The 20218-nt window shown below is 33.5% G+C and overlaps 2 protein-coding genes and 1 non-coding gene across 3 annotated transcripts; all 3 read right to left on the minus strand.

The window, feature by feature from the left end:
* Positions 1-11120: 11120 nt before the first annotated feature.
* On the minus strand, positions 11121-16596 carry LOC132191298 (uncharacterized). Its single transcript, XM_059606246.2, has 4 exons — positions 16504-16596; positions 16345-16422; positions 16064-16159; positions 11121-11381 (listed from the first exon to the last, which is right to left on the minus strand). The coding sequence occupies exons 1-4, from the start codon at positions 16504-16506 to the stop codon at positions 11304-11306; spliced, it is 255 nt and encodes an 84-aa protein (XP_059462229.1). The 5' UTR covers positions 16507-16596; the 3' UTR covers positions 11121-11303.
* A 152-nt stretch (positions 16597-16748) lies between these two features.
* TRNAI-AAU (transfer RNA isoleucine (anticodon AAU)) lies at positions 16749-16822 on the minus strand. The gene has a single exon. It is a non-coding gene; the product is annotated as a tRNA-Ile (tRNA).
* A 651-nt stretch (positions 16823-17473) lies between these two features.
* On the minus strand, positions 17474-19538 carry CDC25 (Rhodanese/Cell cycle control phosphatase superfamily protein). Its single transcript, XM_059606263.2, has 3 exons — positions 19378-19538; positions 19127-19265; positions 17474-17887 (listed from the first exon to the last, which is right to left on the minus strand). Exons 1-3 carry the CDS (start codon positions 19458-19460, stop codon positions 17711-17713), a joined length of 399 nt encoding a protein of 132 aa, XP_059462246.2. The 5' UTR covers positions 19461-19538; the 3' UTR covers positions 17474-17710.
* Positions 19539-20218: the final 680 nt, after the last annotated feature.

Below are 20218 nucleotides of genomic sequence, written 5' to 3' on the forward strand. Positions count from 1 at the left end.
GCCGTCTGAACGAACCTCTTCCGGAAGTTGCCGTTCACAAGCCGTCCAAACGGGCTTCTTAAATTTGTTAAAATCCGACTTTAATTTGTATTTATTTTAGGTTTAAGGTTTGGAGGCTTATAAATATATGTTTTATAGACCCTAGAAGGTAGCTTTTGATTATTATTTGGTTTTCTTCAATAAGAGTATTCAGAGTTGAGTTTCTTCTTTATTTTCCTTCAAACCTTAGATAGTATCTAGCGTTTAGAGAAGATTTCTTTGATTTGTTGATAGTCTCATGATCTTAGGAATATTTATCATTTCTACTTGTTGTATTTCTAGCCCATCACGATCCTACGTTGCATCACAATGAGTGAGCTACACATCAGTTTTGTAAGCATTTGTTACTAAAAGAGTTAATATCCCTAATTTTTCAAAATATGTATAGAAAAAAAAAATTCATTAGACGCCACTTTAATTAAATATTTGACTAGCTGCATAGTATTATTTGTAAAGCATTCTAGTTCAACAATGCCTATATTAAATTAAAAAAATAATCAGGTTCTCTTTACTTCTTGAAAATGGTAAAATTAAACAAAAAAATAATATATTTTAAATAAAATAGTAAAAGTGAATAGTAAAAATGCTAAGCAAATATAAATGTTTTGAAAGTATTGGTAGTTAAAATAAATAAATAAAATTAACTAAATTAAAGTTGGACAAAAGCTAGCTTGTAGCAAAAAATACCAAATAATGTTTCACATTCAGCTATTCATTTTGAGTAGGGGTGTAAACGAGCCGAGCTTGAACGAGTAGTGCTTATCCAAGCTTGGCTCGTTTAATTTTTTGTCGAGCTCAAGCTTGACACAAGCCTCATTTGTGTCAAAGCTTGGCTTGCCAGAGTGGGTACCAAGTTCGAGCTCGATCTCGAGCTTGAGCTTAGAAATTTTTGCCAAGCTCGAGCCGAGTACTTGAGCTCGAGTTAGGCTTGTATCGGATTATTTAAATTTTGTATTTAATTATAAAAAAAATTCAAATAAACAAATTTTATTAATGATACGACTATCAAGAAAACAAGGTGAATGTGAGAGATCAATAGGGTAAGAGGAGAAAGATTATACTAAACAAGACCTATATTCACGTCACGTAATTGCATCTCTCTGTGAATATTGTCATGACCACTGGTCCACCGTCACATGAAGCGAAGCTAGGTGGAGGCGTGGTCACTAGGCATAAGGAGCATCAGACATTATGTCTGATTTGAAATGATTTAGGGCTACATTCAAATGTGAAGAGTGAAGACAGATAGAAGACGAAATGAAGAGTCGAAGCTGATTTGGGGAAAGTAAAGCAAAGTATGTGATTAATAAAAAATGTGTATCTCAAGATGATGTGTAAAAGAGAGATGAGCGTGTGTTTTATGTGTTTCCGCATGCGTTTTGAGGTGTACGTTTTATGTGTTAATTTGAATTTGTTCTAAAGACTTAAGAGGGAAGAGGTGTCAAACATATTTTTCTTTCTTGTTTTCTATATGCGTTTTGGGCTGCCATGTGCTAAAGAGAAGTTGATGTAGTGTTATCAAAGTGCAATCGAATGATAATAATAATATTTTTTTGTTTTTGTTTTTTTTTTTTAAGTGCAATCTTCTCTCATTTATAAGAAAAATAGTTATGGTTGACCAATTTTGCAACTAAAATATGTTATAGTTTTAATAGATTAAATGTAATTTTTATAAATTATAAGAAATTTATACTTAAGCTATAATAATATGATTAAGGATAATAAGTTTCCGTTCAATCATATGATTAACAATTCAAATTGTTGATTCAACTAGCATTAGATACTTAATGGTTAGATCATTTAAGATATGACCATATTATTAACTTTTATCATTAAATTATATACTATATAAGTTATTTTTATTAATTAATATGCCTACATATATTTATGAATTAATATGTAAATATATAAATATATACAAATCACACTAATAAGCATGCTAAGCCTTTATACAAACTTTAAACGAGTATGTATCGTTTAATAATCGAATATAATTTTATGTTCACGAACGACTCATTTAATAACCGAGTCGCGCACGAGCTGAACCCAAGCAAGCTCACGGATAACTTTATTCATTTACTGCTCTAATTTTGAGTAACGATTTGCCTGACTGTTGCAAGACTGCAATGCTCAACAAACAATGAATAAAAAAAATATTTTTTAAACAAAATAATAAAAATATATGGTTAAAATGTTCAGTCGAATTTTTTTTTAAATGAAGTAATTAAAATAATGTGAATGCTTTATAAATTATAAATCTAACGTGTCAGCGTCGGCAACATCTCGGGGGTGTTTGGCAAATGGGATGGCCTAAACACTGTAGTTGATGTAGATTAATGTGAAAAAAAAAAGTAAGAATGTTTGGTATAAAAAAAATGAAAAAGTGGTATGAAAAAGTGAAAAAGTTTTATTTTGTAGTGATTTTTTTATTTGAATAATAATAAAAAATGAATAATTTAATATTAAAAGTGAAAAAATTAGAATGTTTTAATGTTAATTTTTTTGAGAAATAGTGATAAACAGTATTTGGGCCAACCCCATCCCCATTACCAAAGAAAGTCCTCCTCCTGGTAGACAAAATAGCACAGAAAACTCACTTACGGAGAAGTGGGAATGGTATCACGAGTTGGAGATACTACTCTTGGGAGAGAGATATTTTGTGGGATGGACCCTCACGTGTTTATCTTAACGGAGGATTCAAGAAACTTACCCCGTCAATTCTCACTCCTTCTCTTTTTCATGTTCTCCAATCTCCGGGATCTAGCTCACCTAACCACCACCTCTCTTTTATTATTATTATTATTATTTAATAATTTTGTTATTTTAATGTAACGTTTTCGAAAATTGAAATATAAAAATGTGACATGCTTATTAAAGGAACGGAGTCATGCTGAGCCATGTCATCAATCTTGGTAGATTCTAATAATTTGATTTATTTAATCAAAATGGTAGGACAAAGCTAAACTTGAATCTACTTAAAAAAAAAAAAAAAAAAAAAAAAGCTAAACTTGAATCTTAATATATATATATATATATATATGCAGATGCGAAAATAGATACTGTGCGTAACGTACCACATTGCTACAATTATTATTATTATTTAGAAAAATTATATTTTACCCTCCAAAGTATGGGGAGGTTTGCAATTCAACCTCCAAAGTTTCAATTTTGACAATTCACTCCCCCAAACTTTCAAATTTTTGCAATTTAACCAATTATATTCAAAACCTTCCATATTGCTCCTAAGTTTTTATTTTTTTATAAAAATAAAAAAATTGCGGTGGCCGTAGCCACACCTTGGCTATCTGGCCATTTTTGCAGTCTCAAAATTTTTTATATAAAATAATAATAAAAAATATGAACAATATGGAAATTTTGAAATAATATTGATCGAATTGCAAAAATTTGAAACTTTGGAGGGTGGATTGCCAAAATTAAAACTTTGAAAGTCAAATTGCAAATCGCTCCAAACTTTAGGAGAGTAAAATGTAATTTTTCCTTATTATTTAAAAAAATAAAAAATTAATTAATTAATTTAAAAAAAAATAAAAAAATAAAACTTCTTTTCATTTCAAGATGAAGAACACGAGTCCAAATGTTCTGCATAGAGTGGCGGGGTCACATTAGGGCCAGTAAAGGCATAGGCCCTTACGAACCCTATAAAAATAAATTATTTCTATGAAAAATTCTGAACTTGGCCGCGCATACTTGTCATTTAAAAGAAAAAGAAAAAAAAAATTCTAAGAAAGTTTATATTGTTCGTGAATCATATCATTTTATGGTGAGTTATAATATAGCAGAAAACAGAAATAAATAATCTAATACAACTAATTGTGATTCCTTTAACAGCTTCATGCATCATCAATCAAGGCTGATAGCTTCCAAACAGATGTTACTATAACATTAACAGTTAACTATTATCTAATTAGCAAACCCGACATTTCAAGTCATTAGCTTTCTAATACCATCACGTTTGCCTTCATCTAATGTTAGAATTAAAAGATATGGCCATTTTAGTTCAACTAATTCTACGTTGGATGTCATATACAAACTTGAATACTGATGTATTATATCAACTTCTAACCGAATTAACTCTAAACTTAACTCTTACAACCAAACATGTTTTGACAATGAATTTTTCAATTCCTACAAACCTAACACAATTGAACCATCTAGCCCACCACTAAATATGGGTCTTTAAAGCAAATATTTTATCAAAACCTTCGTACAACATTTATCAAACTACTTACCTAATTGTAATTAAACTTGAAAGATACATTAAATATTTTATAAGATGGACGGATTGATCACAGAGCTAGAATCTTACCGAAATTATATACTTTTTTAATTCTATTTTTTAATCTAACTCTTGTATATCCAAATCTTGGCTCGACATAACGGTAGCCTGATCCAACATAGAGAGACATTAACAAATTTGAAATTATTTGGCACCATTGTCAAGACAACAATAATGTGGATTTTATAATTGGAGTAAAGAGACATTCAAATCTCTTGAACCATGTGGAAGAGACGGATAATATTTGTTTAGTGATTAAAGTCGTTGTTAGTCATGGATTAGTGTCCACATTGGCAGAAGAAGATAGAGACGCCCAACCAAGTGGATCTGAGGAAGGTTGCTTTCTTCAGACCCAAAGAAACCCATTGCTTTCTCAACCAGTCACCACCATTTTTTTATATATGTCTCCCCATTTGCTCGTCTCTGACGCAAAACCATGACGCCATGCTTTCATTGGATCTTCACAGCTGTTTCCCACCACTCTGTCGGAATTTTCATGTCTCACCGATCTTACAGACGTTGTTTGGCAATGGAATGAAAAAAAAAAAAAAAAAAGAGTGAAACGCTGCTATAGGAAATTTAATTAATATTAGAGAAAGAACTGAGAATATTTTGTATAAAAAAATAAAAAAAAATTTGTTTTGTGGTGATTTTTTTATTTGAATAGCAATAAAAATCGATTGATGTGATGTAAAAAGTAAGACAGTTGGAGTTGATTTTGAGAATTTTTTTTTTAATTTTTCGGTCTGGTACGGTCCGGCCCTTTGCCAAACACAGCTACAGAGTCTACAAAAACACGTTTTCCAAATCCATGGAAAACTGTTGTTGGAGTAGGTTTATTAGTATAAGAATTAGGTTAATCACTTTTTTAGTATTTAGATTCTCATGTTTTTATTTTTTATTTTATCTTAAGTTTCAGTTCGTATCATAGATAGGACTTGACTTATGAATAAATATTAATTTAGTACTTTTGTCACCATTACATCACCCAAACTAACAGACTACTATGAGGTAGTTTTGGCCACCTCCTGCAGCTCATCTCAGCCACCCCTAAGGCCTTTTAATGGCAAAAAAAGGTGGCTGAAACCACCCCTTGAGGCCATGGGAGTGATCGGCAGCAGGGGGTGGCTGAAACTACTCTCATTGCAGTCCATTAGTTTGGCTAACAAAATGGTGACATAAGTATTAAACTGGTATTTACTATAAGTCAGGTACCATATGTGATACGAATTAAAACCTAAGCGAAAAAAAATAAAAACGTGAAAACCTAGTTACTAAAAAAGTAATTAGCCTAAGAATTATGTAGGTCCGTTCGGCAAATCATTTTGTCCTTTTTTTTTTTTTAACTGTTTATACTATTTTTTTTAAAACAAAAAATCAACATTAAAATATTTTTATTTTTTATATCCCATTATTCACTTTTTATTATTATTTAAATATAAAAAATTACTATAAAATATATATATATATATATATATATATATATATATATAATATAAAAAATTTTAAAATTTTATACCACATCAGCTACCATATCTAAGGCAAAATGATTTGCCAAATGGACCCTAAATTTTGTCTTTCTTTCTTGAACACTCAGGTTGGATTTTCTTTATTATTCGAAAATTTTAATACAAAAGTTCTTTTATTTTTCTTAAATCACACTTTTTGAAGAAAAATTGAGATGTTTTATATATAAACAAGTTGGTTAATCGATTATTAAAGGTTGATAAATATAATAAAAACAAGTTCTTTTAAGAAATTGAAGTACTCATATTCTCTAACACGTTGGAAAATTTAATTGGTTAAAGATGATGATTTATATGTAGTTTCCAGTTCCGGCCTATTCTTTTAAGAAATGACGAATATCATAAAGTAAACCCATTTTCACACGTGGCAGCAACCCATCTGTTAGACAGCGATCAGACGTTGGCTGACGACGACTTGATTAGAACATGTTCCCGCGCATAGGGAGGGGGGCAGGAAAACTGGTCCACATCTTTTTCTGTAAATGTATGATATTATTATATCTTCTCAGGTTTTCTTAATATTACTTTGACATTTTCAATGGTCGGCGGATTTGTGGGGGAAAGCACGCGTAGGGTAGGCCTCGTGGACTGAGACCTAACAAGTGGCTCATAGATAATGACTTGGACGAGTCTTCGGGATTCGGCATAAATTATTGGTAATTTCGAGGGTTAAATATTAAGTACTCTTTGAAATTTTATTATTTTATTTTTTATCTCTTAAGATTTAATTTATCTTATAAGACTTCCTATCATTTTGATAATAGGCTAAGTTAATCCTCCGTTAATTGACTTGACAGAATTTCACGTGGATCAATCAAATGTTGACACGTAACACCTACTTAAAATTTTTTTAAATTAAAAAAAAAAAGTATTTTAAAAAAAAAAATAGGGGTGGCTCGAGCACCAAGGGGGTGGCCGATTTTTTTTTTTTTTTTTTAAATACATTTTTTTTATTTTAAAAAAATTTAAGTAGGTTTCACGTGTCATGTGTCAACATTTTATTGGTCCACGTGGAATTCTGTTACGTCAACTAACGGTCAACTAACGGATGACTAATTTGGTTTATTATCAAAACCACATGGACCTCCTGTGATAAAAATCAAACCCGAGGGAAAAAAAAATAAAGTAATGAAACTCGGTATTTAGTATTTAACCCTAATTTCTATAATAAATATGAGAGTAGTTTTTATAGAGTTTACTTGTTTAAAAAGTGAATGAATTGTTTAAGATTTGCTACTATATGTATTCATGTAAATACTCTTTCACATTTATTCCTGGCTATGGGTGTAAAAACAAAAACTAGGAAACCGGTGAACCGAGAAACCGGTTTGAAATTGGTTGGAAAAAATCGGTAACCGGGTTGCCTGATTTTAGTTATCGATTTTGGGGTTTTTAATACCCGGTTATAATCGAGTAACCAGTTATATAATAATAATAATAATAATAATAATAATATATTTTTAATTTTATATATATACTTTCAAATTTAGTATATTTATTATTATTTTTTTACTCTAGGTTTGTTTTTTAACATGTTAATATTTACTATTTAGTGTTTAATCTCATAAGAATGAGATTTGTAGTTGAATCGGTTATATATCATATATGTAGTCTATGTAGATGTAGTTTAATCTCATGTATTATGTAAGCTTTTAAAATGAATTTTTATGGCATTTTAAGGCTATTTTGTTTTTTTTTTTTTTAATGGACACAATGGTTAAATTAAGCCCAAAAATTAGGCTCAATACCTAAAATAAGCCCAAAAAAGAAAAAAAAAAAAATCGGATAACCGGGCACCAACCGAAACCAGCTGGTTATTGTATAACTAGTTAACTGGGTACCCGATTCTGGTTACCGGTTTTGGCCAATAACCAACAATTGGGACGAGGTTTTCACCCTTGATGCTAGCAATTCAGACATCAAAATTGATAAAAATCTCTAGCTAGGTGTTTGACTTACTTTGACAAGTTCAATGGCCGCCGGGTTTGTGGGCAAGTCCTTATAGATTGAGACCTAACAAGTGGCTCTCAAATAGTGACTAGCACAAGTGTTCAGCATTTGGATCCTTAGTTAGTAAATATTGGTTGTTGTTATTACTAGTAATTTGGATAGCAAATGTGCGAGAGTGACTATGATATTGATTTGTCCGAATAGATTGACGGGCTGTCCAAAACCTACTTGAACAAATACTTTCCACAAAGATTCATATTTACTGATCGATAACAATTCAGACATCAAAATTGATAAAAATCTCCAGCCAAGTGTTCGACTTACTTTGGCATGTTCAATGGTTGGCGGATTTGTGGATAAGCACGCATAGCATAGTTCCTCGTAGATTGAGACCTAACAAGTGGCTTGAAGATAATGACTAGCACTACTGTTCGACATCTAGATCCTTAGTAAATATTGGTTGTTGGGATCGTTAGCAGTTCAGATAATAAATGTGTGAGAGTTTTTATAGTATTGATTTGTCCGAACAGGTGGATGGGCTATTCAAAATCTGCTCGGGCAAATACTTTCCACAAAGACTCATATTTACTACCAACAATTTAAATAACAAAATTACTAAAAATCTATTTCTTATTGTTTGAACTTGAGGCTTGTGCATTGCGTCTATTCTTACCATCTCATAGAGGACTACATCAATCCTTTTTAACTACTTACACCTTCATGTTTGTTGCTTCCTATTTATTTCTTCCTACTACAACTTGGAGCAAAAAATTAAGAAAAAAAGAAAAAACAATGTGTTTTTTTTTTTTTTTTTTTTCCCTGTGAGATGTAATTATTTCTCTAACTTGATATATATTTAGAGGAATTCATTTAAAATTTTTATTTTCTCCTAATCATGCATGTGCTCAAAAGTTTATTTTATATTAAGACCATACTGTACTTCTGGGAATACTCCAAATATTAACATATAGAATTAAGGCTGAAGGACAAATGCATTAAGTTTAATATCACAAAGTTGAGTATTAAAATTTTAATATGATGTTTTTATAATAATTTTGAAAAAGTGCTTAGAAATATTTAATTTGAATTTAGTTGGGACAGACGGGGATTGGATAAGGATCCACCAAGTTGAAAAAAGAAAGAAAGTATATGATTCATGAATGTGGCTTTTACTGAGGGAATCTTTTGCAAGGAGTGGACAAGGATTCCATGAAACATGCAATCAGATGTGGATATGACACGTAGGGTCGGAACAATTATAAATACTATGAGAATGAAAAATGTTAGAGGTCAATAAGTTTCTTATATTTGATTTATATTTTTTTATAATCAACCATTGAATTTGTAGGATCCACCATTGATTTATATGAGATCTACATAAGTCTACAAATTCAATAATTAATTGCAAAGAAATATTGACTAAATATAAAGAATTTATTAACTACTATCATTTTTTTAAGTGTTCTTTTAGTATTTTTTTAACTATAATGTAATTTTCAAAATTACTATTAAATTTAAAATTATTATTATTAACTTTTAATCTATTGATAATCTGATTTTACATTAAATTCATCAAAAGTGGGTCAATGTTATGATTTGTACAACACTAACCAAAAGTGTATTTGTTTGCAAAACCAATTTCGTCACACATGACGATTGTGTATCCTTACATCAAAAAGAGTCAGCACTGACAACCCCAGTCTCTTTCAAATTCTTAGCTGACAAGGACACCCTATACTTTTCCATATGGGCTATTCTTAGGATCCAAGTGAATCCCCTAAATCTTAACATTAATGCTATTTGGCGGAGTCTACTATAACTGTCACATAATTGAGCAACAAATATTAAAAAAAAAAAGAAAAAAAAAATTGCATTCGACTAGTTATTTTGACTGAGTAATGTTATAAGTCTCTCTAAGAATGATGTGGTTATTAAAATTATTATTGGACGTGTGATTGATCATTAATGAATTTTAATTAAATAATAATTTTAATAGCCACGTTATTCTTGGAGAGACTTAAAATGAACATAAAAGAAACTTCTAAAATTACTCATTCTAACTAAAGAATTAGTTAACTTTGTTGAGCATGACAACTCAATAATGAATAAGTTAAAATAATGAAAAATCAATTTGATTATCTCATCTTCTTTAATAGACTAATAGTGAAAGAAAGTAGATTTTTTTTTAAAAAAAAAAACTAAAATTTATAGTAAAAGTGAATAGTTAAAACGCTAAGCATGATGTGGGTGTTTTAAAAAAGTGGGTAACTAAAATAGAAAAAATATATATTTTAAAGTTAATTTTAGCTAAATATTTGTTGTGTCGGGTGTGAATTGTTGACTTTAAAAAAATGGGTAGCAAAAACTAAAGAAATAAAAGGGAAACAAAAAAAAAAAAAAAAAACCCTTAAACTAAAATAGAGAAAAATTGAGTGAGCCAAATAAAAATGCTTGAGCAACTCTCAACAAAAACAAATAAGTTGACCACCTAACCTTATGATGAATTTCCATACAAAATTCCAGGAGTTTTGGGAGACACAAAAACTGTTCATAAAAGAAACTTTTAAACTGATTAATAAAGACCCTACAATTATTTATTTTATCTTTTCTTGCCGTCCAAGGTTAGGCTGCTGAGTGAGTCCAAGTTAAGAAGATGGTGTAACTTTTTTTTTTTTTTTGGTGTCATTTTCAATTAAATGGGCCCCACCCCAACCTCTCTTTCTTTCCTTTCACTCGCCAATAAATGGCACATGAAAAATCGTCCCACACAATCCTTTGCCATAGATACGCTGCTTAATTGAAAGTAACATTTCAAACAAAAGTCCAAACATTCTTTAAATAACACACACCCCACCATCTGTTCACAGGAAAAAGTGCTTACTCCTTCACACGTGTAGAAGACCCATTCCCTTTGTCATTTTCTTCTGGACTTGTTTTTCTTCATGGCTTTCATGGGATTTTGAGGCACATAATTCTGTCATACACAGTTTTACAGGATTAGGATTTGGGATTTGGGATCTCAATTATTAGTAATTTAGACAATAATTATAATGCTGACGAGACTCGAAGCAATTGGCAACAACCCTTTCACAAAACCCTACACCGGCATAAGGTTGGTCGGACGGTATATAGATTGCCCATTGACCCTAAGCGAGTTGGTTCGATTTAATATCTCACCCTTTTGGTTGATCGAACAATACCGAAACCGACAATTGATGACCATTGGTAGGAGGCCTAAGAGTGTACTCGAAGGGGTCAATGTTCAGTCCTAGTTTGAATTGATACAATAAAAGGGTTATCCACCAAGATAAGTAAAAACTACTGCAATTACCATCTTTCATCCCTTCAATGTTAAGTGTCTTTATCTGTCAAGACCATTTCATACAACAAAAGGTTATAAAGCTTCCAACAAACGTCTAGTTGGGATAATGAAAACAATAGCAAGGACTTTCTATGCCTAAGGCCCAGCAACTGAAGAAAGTAGTCCAGCCTCAGTCCCGCTTCTCATCTGCCACTCCCACCGCTTCTGAAACAGACTCTGGTGCACCGGGTACAGCTTCAACCCCCACCTGGAAACATGAAAAATTCTATTTCAGTTACCCAAGAAGCATATTTATCCAAAATATAATACAAATAATAAAAATCATCTAATCTGTTTCACACTATCGAGAAGAAAAAAGAACAATTACAAAAAGTAATCGAAATATCATTAAATGCAAAGGCCTAGAAAGGGAACAATTACCATTAGGTCCATTAATTAAGGGCAACTTAGGCTTACTTTTTTTTTTTTTTTTTTAGATCTGCCACCCCTAAGGGTCATGGGGCGGTCTGGGGTGGCCGAAGCCACCCCCAGCCCCAACTAGGGTGATCCGGCCACCCTTTAATTTTTTATAATTTTGTTTTATAATTTTTTTTAAAAAATATATAATATTTTATTATTATTATTTTTTATGAATGGGACAGATGTCCTATTTATGGCCTCAAGATCTCTTTAAAGAGATCCTGACCATTAATTATATATTCTCCAGTCCAAAATGGCCTGGAGAAGATCCTGTTCCCTTCCTAATGTACTTTTAGCTGCCCAAGGTCTACCATTGCATTAAATGCCAAGGAAAATTCTATAATGGCAATCTTCAACCTTTAGAAAACAATCAAATGATGAAAAATTAATCTTAGTTTCAAGTAGGTCAAGTGGTGAATATTTGCTTCCAGAATCCAGATTCTAAGTATATAACAATCATAAACTCAAAGCTGCTCAAAAGTGGCAATTAGAAACTTCTTTGCTACAAAACATAACAAACAGCACACTCCAGCAGATCTAAAGTTCATATCCGAAATATCTTTAATGTCAAAAATCATTAAAAACAAAAACAAAAAAAAGCCTTGCTGTCAAACCACCAGCCATCAGTATTCATGGTAAGTTTATCCAAGAGGATTCGTCTGTTCTGCACATTCTCAAGTCACTAATATGAAGCATACGGAGCTACCATAGTGCTAAGCAAACCAAAGTGACTAGCAACCCAATTAACAAGTTTGAATAGGTCAAATAGTCATGCTAGACCAAAGCCTCTAATTTCTGTAATATGACGTGATTGTTTCACCAAATCAAAAAACAATACGTTTGATGGTTGGACCTATAAAACGCAGGGATATTTCAAGAGAAAACTAGCAAAAATTTATGGAAGCATTTGGAATAAGTTGCAAAGGTTATATCATAAAAGATTGAGATTCTCATGAATCACATTATGTACTGACCCAAACACAACATATACAAGAACTTCAACCATCCCAAATTTATTATTTAGCAAGAATTCTTTAAAGTTGTAGACAAAACCCTACACAGGGGTAAAAAAGGGGTGGGACTCTTATCACTTCCAAGACTCTCCGAGCTTTATTGTGGCCAGCAAACTCAAGGCTTTAAAAGTTGATTTAGGGAAATAGAATGAGGAGTTATTTGGCGATGTAGGGAGAAAGAAAAAGATCCTTTCGGAAGAGGTTTGCGCTCTTGATATCATTGAAGAAAGCATTATGCCTCAAGGAAAGAAAGAAGAAGGCAGAAGTTTTAAGCGAGTTAGAGAGATCTACTCTCATGGAGGAGGTGAGTTGGAGGCAAAAATCTAGGGCATTGTGGTTAAGGGGGGGGGGGGGGAGGGGGGGTGGTTGTGTGTGATAAGCGCACAAAGTTTCTTCACAAAGTGGCTAACTCCAATAGGAGGAAGAACTCCATTGACTCCTTGTTGATTGATGGTACATCTCTCACTAACCGGGTGAGGATCAAGGAGCACATTGTCCAGTTTTAAAAGGAATTGCATACCAAGCAGTTCAGCTGGCGGCCTTTGTTGGATGGTCTTTCCTTTGATTCTATTGGGGAGGCTGAGGCTATCTGGTTGAAGAGAGAATTCGAGAAAAAGGAGGTGATGGAGGTAGTGAAAGCAATGAATGGTTACAAGGAGTCAAACCTTGATGGTTTCTTTGTGCCGTTCTTCCAAACTTGCTGGGATTTATTAAAAGAAGACATTAAGAAGGTCGTTCGTGACTTCCATGCTAGAGGTAAGTTCGAAAGAAGCCTTTATGCTACATTTATCGCCGTCATTTCGAAGATTCCAGGGGTTCCTGATCCCAAGTACTTTTGCTCAATCAACCTTGTGAGTAGCATTTACAAAATTATTGCCAAGATTTTGGTAACCAAGCTAAAGATGGTGTTGGGGAAGATTATCTCTAAGTTGCATCCCATACGTTCCAAGAGGTTCATTAGAACACCATCCACCCCATGAACTGACAAATTTAGAGTCTACCACCACACTCTACCAAGCCTCTCTCTCATGTGCATAGCACCATAGCCATTCCTTAAGAGAGCTCAATTGAACATCAATAAGTTCTGGACCCCCAACGCTCCAAGGATCGGAGAACAAACCTTAAACTAGCGTACTAGATGATATTTGAACTTTCAACCTAGCCCACCCCATAAGAAATCACATTGAAGCTTCTCAATACGGTTTGCAACAACCGTAGGAAAAGGAAAGAGAGACATAAAGTACGTAGGTAAATTGGAAAGTGTACTCTTTATAACGGTAACCCTACCACCCTAAATACATCATTTTCTAACTACCCAAATGACGCTCTATCCCACAGCCCATAATACCTACCAACCCATCCACATCAACAACACCACCCAAAGGAAACAAAATTAACTTAGCCAAATTAACCTTCAAGCCTCAGACAACTTCAAAACATAAAAACAAGCACCGCATATGTCGTAGATGATATGGGTCAGCCCCGCAAAACATCAAATTATAATCTGCAAACAGAAAATGCAAGATATCAATCCTTGTCCTAGAGAGAAACCAGATAATAGTCCCACACTCACTGCGGCAGAAATCATCCTACTCAACACCTCATCACAATGACAAACAACAAAGGGGACAAGGGTCCCCTTGTCTCAAGTTGTAGGAGCTACTAAAAAAACCGGTAAGAGTGCTACTCACCAAAAACGAGAAACGCACTGTGGAAATAAAGTGAGCTATCCAAGAGTGCTACTTTCCCCCCAAAACCACACCTCCTCAGCATGTCCATAACATCATAAAATCCCAATTAACGTGATCATAGGCTTTTTCTAAGTCCAGCTTACAGAGTACACTCGGCTCCCTAGATCTTATTTTACTATCAAAACATTCATTGGCAATAAGAACAAGATCTAGGATCTGCCCACCTAGGATTTGCCCACGTATGGGGTGGAAATATGGTTCCTTCTTGGTATGATCTGTGCTATAGGGATATGGCTCTTAAGGACACGCTCTCCTGATTTATTTGGCATTGTGTGTGCAAATGATGCTTTTGTTGCGATTCACTAGGAGTTGTTGGGTGGATCCACTCAGTGGAATGTAAGCTTTGCTAGAGCGCCTCATGATTGGGAGGTGGATGTTTTTGCCTCTTAATTCAAGGTATTGTATTTAGTTAGAGTGAGACGGGAAGGTGAAGATAAGCTTTGGTGGGTCTCCTTCAAAAGAGGTTTGTTCGTTGTTAGATCCTTTTACAGTGTCTTAGCTCGCAATAATGGCTTACACTTCCCTTGGAAGAGTGTTTGACGGACCAAGTTTCCTTTGAGGGTGTCCTCTTTTGATTGGTCGATGGCCATAGGAAAGATCTTTACCTGGATAATCTAAGCAAACTACATGTCATCATAGTTGATAGATGTTGTATGTGTAAAAGAAACGGTGAGTCTGTGAACAATCTTCTTCTCCATTGTGAGGTTCCTAGTGCCTTATGGGATGTATTCTTCAGTCAATTTGAGTTATTTTGGGTTATGCTTAAATGAGTAATCGACTTATATGCATGTTGGTGGACTGCCAGGAGCACTCGGAGTGTTGCTATGTGGAAGATAGTGCCATCATGCCTTTTGTGGTATCTATGGAGAGAAAGAAATGACAAAGTTTTGAGGAGCACAAGAGAACTTTGGAGGAGTTTAAGTCGTCATTTTTTTTATATTTTGTATCTTTGGACAACAGCTTTTGTTTCACCTTAGTGATTAGTTATCATGATTTCCTTGTTCTGTTTTCTTCTTCTAGTTAGGTTTTTTCTCATGTATACTTCTTGTGTATCTGAGGGCGCCTTACGCTTTTAATGATATTTCGATTACTTATTAAAAAAAAATAGACTTGCACCCATTACATGCAAGTTGGGGAAAAGAAATAACCATACAACGCTGTTCATCACAGCGGGAAAATGTTTATGCTTTCTCAAGTATAAGGCTTGTGTAGCAAAGAACCTACAAATAGATATCTCAAAATCCCGATTTCTTCAATTGAGTGCCAGTCTACGATTTCATGTCTATATCCTTAGGGAAAAAGAAATCTTCTACAATATTAATTAGATAGATTTCATATGGAGCAGGGAGCTGCTATCATAGCCACAAAGTCGATGGCTCACAGTTGTGCTATCCTCATGCATTCCCAAATCTTCAACATTAAAATAGATCCCTCAAAAGAGGATATAATTATCAATGATCTCTACCACAGTGGAGGCAAAATTTTCCCACCACTCCAGCTACCTCAATGCCTCATCCTTAAACACGTTCTTTCCAAAAGAAAACAAGTTTTTGACTTTATTTTTTTCTTTCTTTTTTGGGTCAAAAGAGAATAATAATGCAAAAACTGATTCTCTTAAACCCAACAAGATTCCAAATTGCGTGTAAAAACAAAAGGGAGCACTGAATAATCAACAAAATGAAAAGTATTAGCATTGGCTCACTCACTTTGCTATCATTTTTGGCTGCAGGCTTATAAGGACAAGCCGGAGGAACCCTCTCTGGCTTCCTGTATTCCCAGCCCAAAATCCCATAAACTTTTCCCTGAAAATTTCACATAAAGAAAAAAAAAAAATTTGAATTGCTAACAAAAATTAAAAAAGAAGAAAGCGAAATTGGGCAAAAGTGAATTAGAGAACCAAAATTAAAGGTAATTTCCTCTACAGGAAAGTGAGAAACGAGAGCCCAGATTAAATAACAACTACGAGCGCAGAGAGGGATTCTCTTACCATGATGTAATAGAAGAGAAGAGGAAGAATATTGACGATGGGGACGAGGAAAAGGGGTAATAGACACGCCAAGCAGACCTGGAACATAAAATAAACATAGTTTAAGGTAAAAGAGAACTCGATCAAGCGCGTGAAAATGGAAATTTCAGAGATTTTTACCATTTTCAGGATCGTCTTCTTGGTTTTGCGTACGATCAATATGGAGGCCGATAGCTTTTGGAAAATTCAGATGGTTTGTTTTTCTAGCGGAAAGAGAAGGATCCTAGTATCGTTATTTCTTATATAAAATTGTCTTTTGTACAAAGTCAGTTTTAAGGTAAACGTCATGTCGTTGAGAGACTCTCTCTATAATCTGCGAAAACGGCAGGAAAAGAAAGAGGATAGTCTAAAACGATGTAAAAATTTGGCCCATGCAGGTCTCGAACCTGCGACCTTCGCGTTATTAGCACGACGCTCTAACCAACTGAGCTAATAGGCCAAGTTTGGTTAGACATCTGACAGTAAATGTTCATAAAACAAAATAGACCATTCGAGAATGAAAATCCATAGTTTCTTTGTTTTTTTCAAGAGCTACACCGTTCGTCAAACAAATTTTTGTTTGATAATCAATAGTATGTATATAAATACACTCCTAATGGTCCAATATTATAAAAAGCTTATAGGATCAATCACTTCAAAGTTCAAACTGTGTAGTATTTGAGGTGAAAGGAGTAGATAACGGCAACAAATCATTTCACACTCTCCAATATGGGATCATCCAACCTTTTTAACTTATCTTCCTATTGCCCTATCAACCAAAGATAATCTTATTTGGCTCTTATATATCAACGAGTGGGAATCACCAAAGGTATTTCGTGTAAATAGGTATAATTCATATAATCCCACAATAATAATGTTGTAGTTCCAGCCAAAATAAAAAAAAATAAAAAATCAAAAGATTAGATGATATTGTCACATCACCATTATAAAATAAAAATGTGGTATCTAGCTCTTGGTCATGGGTGAGCTGTAACATATCCGACGAGAGGCCCTAGCCATGGCCATCTAAATTGTAGGGGCCTATCTACTGCATTAGCCCAACCAAGGGCCTGCATTTGCACGTGATAAAAGAGAATAACTAAACTGTATATAACAGCAAAATTGTTTTTTGCATTCATAATAGAATCCATGGGTTTCTCTCCAGAATACTTAAGAAAATAGAGGAGGTTAAAAAGTAGTGTACAAATGGACAGGCAACACATCATATACTCTCTATGTTATGAAGTAAATAACATAATCGTTTTGCCATGAATTATGATAACCGAGATTGCATGTAGATGGCCATAACATGACAATGTATGGCCCCCCGGTCCAGGGTTTCTTTCAATTAATTACTAGCACTCGCCCCCTTACAAGGCACATCAGTGCAGCGACAAACAGGTCTACCAGAAGCTTCCCAGCCATTGAAGCCACGTTCCAGAATCAAAATGTTCTTTATTCCTGCATCTTCCTTGATCTCCTCAAGATGATTAGCAAGCTTTCGCGCACAAGTTGGTCCACGAACCTAGAAAACCATAACATTGTATAGATATCAGGAAACCCTTCAACCATATTTGGTAAATTTCAAACGTATCATATTATCAATGGAGCTATTGACTGATGCAACATGTCAAACCAACTATTTAAGCTTCAAATTCTTTGTGGTATGTGAAGAACCAGGAAAATAAGGTGAAACAAATGCATCAGAAATAAATGTGCTGTATCTGAAAGCAACCTAAATGCAACAATTTTATTTACATATGGTGTGAGGAAAAGAAGAAAAATTTAGAAAAAAATGGTTTAAATCAGATTGAAACAAATTTATGAATGCAAATTCAGTATACTAATGCTAAGGGCGACGAAAAGAAATCACAAATTTTTGTTTAATTGAAGAAGATTTGTTCTTAAATAATATGCAGATACAGACGTTTGAGCGTCATAGTATATAGAGTCAAAAATCTTGAAGACTGCATTTTTATTTTTGATAAGTAAAGCAAATTTATTAAAAGCACAAAGAGCGTGACCCAACTCCACGAGAAGTATATAAGAGAGAACAACCAAAAAGATCAAGAATTAGTGCAAGGCTTTGTGGCTTTTTTAAGTTTTCCATCTAATGAAATATGCAAAACTTCAAGATAAAGTGGTTTTCCACAGGGATCTTAAAGACAGGTGATGCACATAGTAAATGAATTTATATAGCATTCGAATAAGCTACTCCGTTGCAAAGTTTCGCCGGTTTAATACCACAACCAATGATTTGAAGTGGTCAGCACATCCGACAGCAACAGTCATTTAGCAATCCACAAATACAATGACGAATCACAGAGTACAAAATAGTGGCTGCAAGTCAGATTTCAGACTGCATTCACTTCACTTTTTTATGTCACAGGAAAAAAAAAAATCAACAAGAAACAACTGATTGATTAGTACTCCAACACTAACATACTCCACGCCGCTAAGAATCACATGCTCATGCTGCATTGCGTTTTCCAATTCAATTTGTTTTCGTCAGCGCAGCACACCTCCCCTCCCCACAAATGGTATGTATAATACAATTTTATCTTTTTGGGGGAGTTTGGGGTACTTGTATTAGAATTTTTTGAGTGCATGTAAGTATGTAACTTTTCATTTCAGCATCACAAATAATATGAAGTAGACAGGGATTGATTTGAAGAAACCCAGTAGATAATCGAATCCAAAAACGAATACCCAATAAATAAAAAAATCAGGAAAACCTAACAGGGTTTGAAAACTGCAACATAACCTGGCTGAGAGCGCAGTGGAAAACAAGGGTATCTTTCCCCTTCACCTCCTGAATAAGATTGGATATCTTGTCAGAGAAAGTGTCGCTCGCATAGTGCAGAGACCCAGATATATGACCGTCATAACTTCTCTCGTCATCCCTGGAAAAACCCGTCAACACATATGAATGGAAGAATCAAATAATCCACCGAAAAAAGAAAAGCTAAATTATGAAACAAAATTGGAAAGAAGAGTGTATGCTAGTGAACGAACCTGACATCTATGATGGCAATATTGGGGCGGCGTTTGAGAGAGAGCAGCTGAGAGCCAGTTAGGTAGGAGACGCTCCGAGCCATCCCTGTGCTTTTCTTCGTCCTTCTCTTTCTGTCCCAGATAAAAAGGAGGAGCTACCTCGTTGCACTAGGAATCTTACCTTTCACCACTATTTTACAATCTTGAAATTTATTCCTTTTTAACTATAAATAATCTATGAGTTGATTAATATTGATAAGTCGGTATCATCCAATAATTATTTAATTTAATTTAATTTACTATATCAAAATTTAAAAAAGTATGCAAGCAGCAAGGTAACCCTTATAATTTAGGGCAGGCAAAAGAGGTATCTGCCAAATAAATATGTATTCGTTTATCTTATGCATGTAACTATTATTTATGACGCTTAGATAAATTTTATTACAAAAAAATATGCATAAGATAAACAAGTCGTAAACAGATCATGTCAAATACCTGTTTTGTCAGAATATGCTATAGAGTTAAATCAAATATTAAAATGATGAAAAATGATGTCCTATAAAATTTATAAAATTACAATATTATATTCATTAATTTGTTTTTTTAAAAAAAGGAGTTATTTTTAGAAGCATTATTAGTAGCCTTAACAAATTTTACTCACAAAAAATACACTTTTCTCTATTTTAACTATTAATTTTTTTAGAGCACTCATAGTAATCTCATTATTTTAACAATTAACTTTCGATATTCTATTTAAATATTATATTTTTAAAGATTTGTTTATTCTTTATTTAATTATTAAAGGAAAAGAGAGAAACGGAAAATAAAAAGGTGGAGAGATAAACTATTTTTCATTCAATTG

This window comes from Corylus avellana, chromosome 10, assembly GCF_965113065.1.
Source record: "Corylus avellana chromosome 10, dhCorAvel1.hap1.2, whole genome shotgun sequence".
NCBI classification, from domain to species: domain Eukaryota; kingdom Viridiplantae; phylum Streptophyta; class Magnoliopsida; order Fagales; family Betulaceae; genus Corylus; species Corylus avellana.

Bases quoted from the DNA above. Each gene is read 5' to 3' on its own strand.
- CDC25 (XM_059606263.2), bottom strand. From the start codon at position 19,460: ATGGCTCGGAGCGTCTCCTACCTAACTGGCTCTCAGCTGCTCTCTCTC. The intron at 19,266-19,377 runs GTTCGTTCACTA...GGGTTTTTCCAG, and splicing joins ATTGCCATCATAGATGTCAG to GGATGACGAGAGAAGTTATG. The intron at 17,888-19,126 runs GTTATGTTGCAG...ATGGTTTTCTAG, and splicing joins TCCACTGCGCTCTCAGCCAG to GTTCGTGGACCAACTTGTGC.
- LOC132191298 (XM_059606246.2), bottom strand. The intron at 16,160-16,344 runs GTAAGAGAATCC...TGAAATTTTCAG, and splicing joins TTCTCTTCTATTACATCATG to GGAAAAGTTTATGGGATTTT. The intron at 11,382-16,063 runs GTGAGTGAGCCA...TCATGTTTCCAG, and splicing joins CAGCCAAAAATGATAGCAAA to GTGGGGGTTGAAGCTGTACC.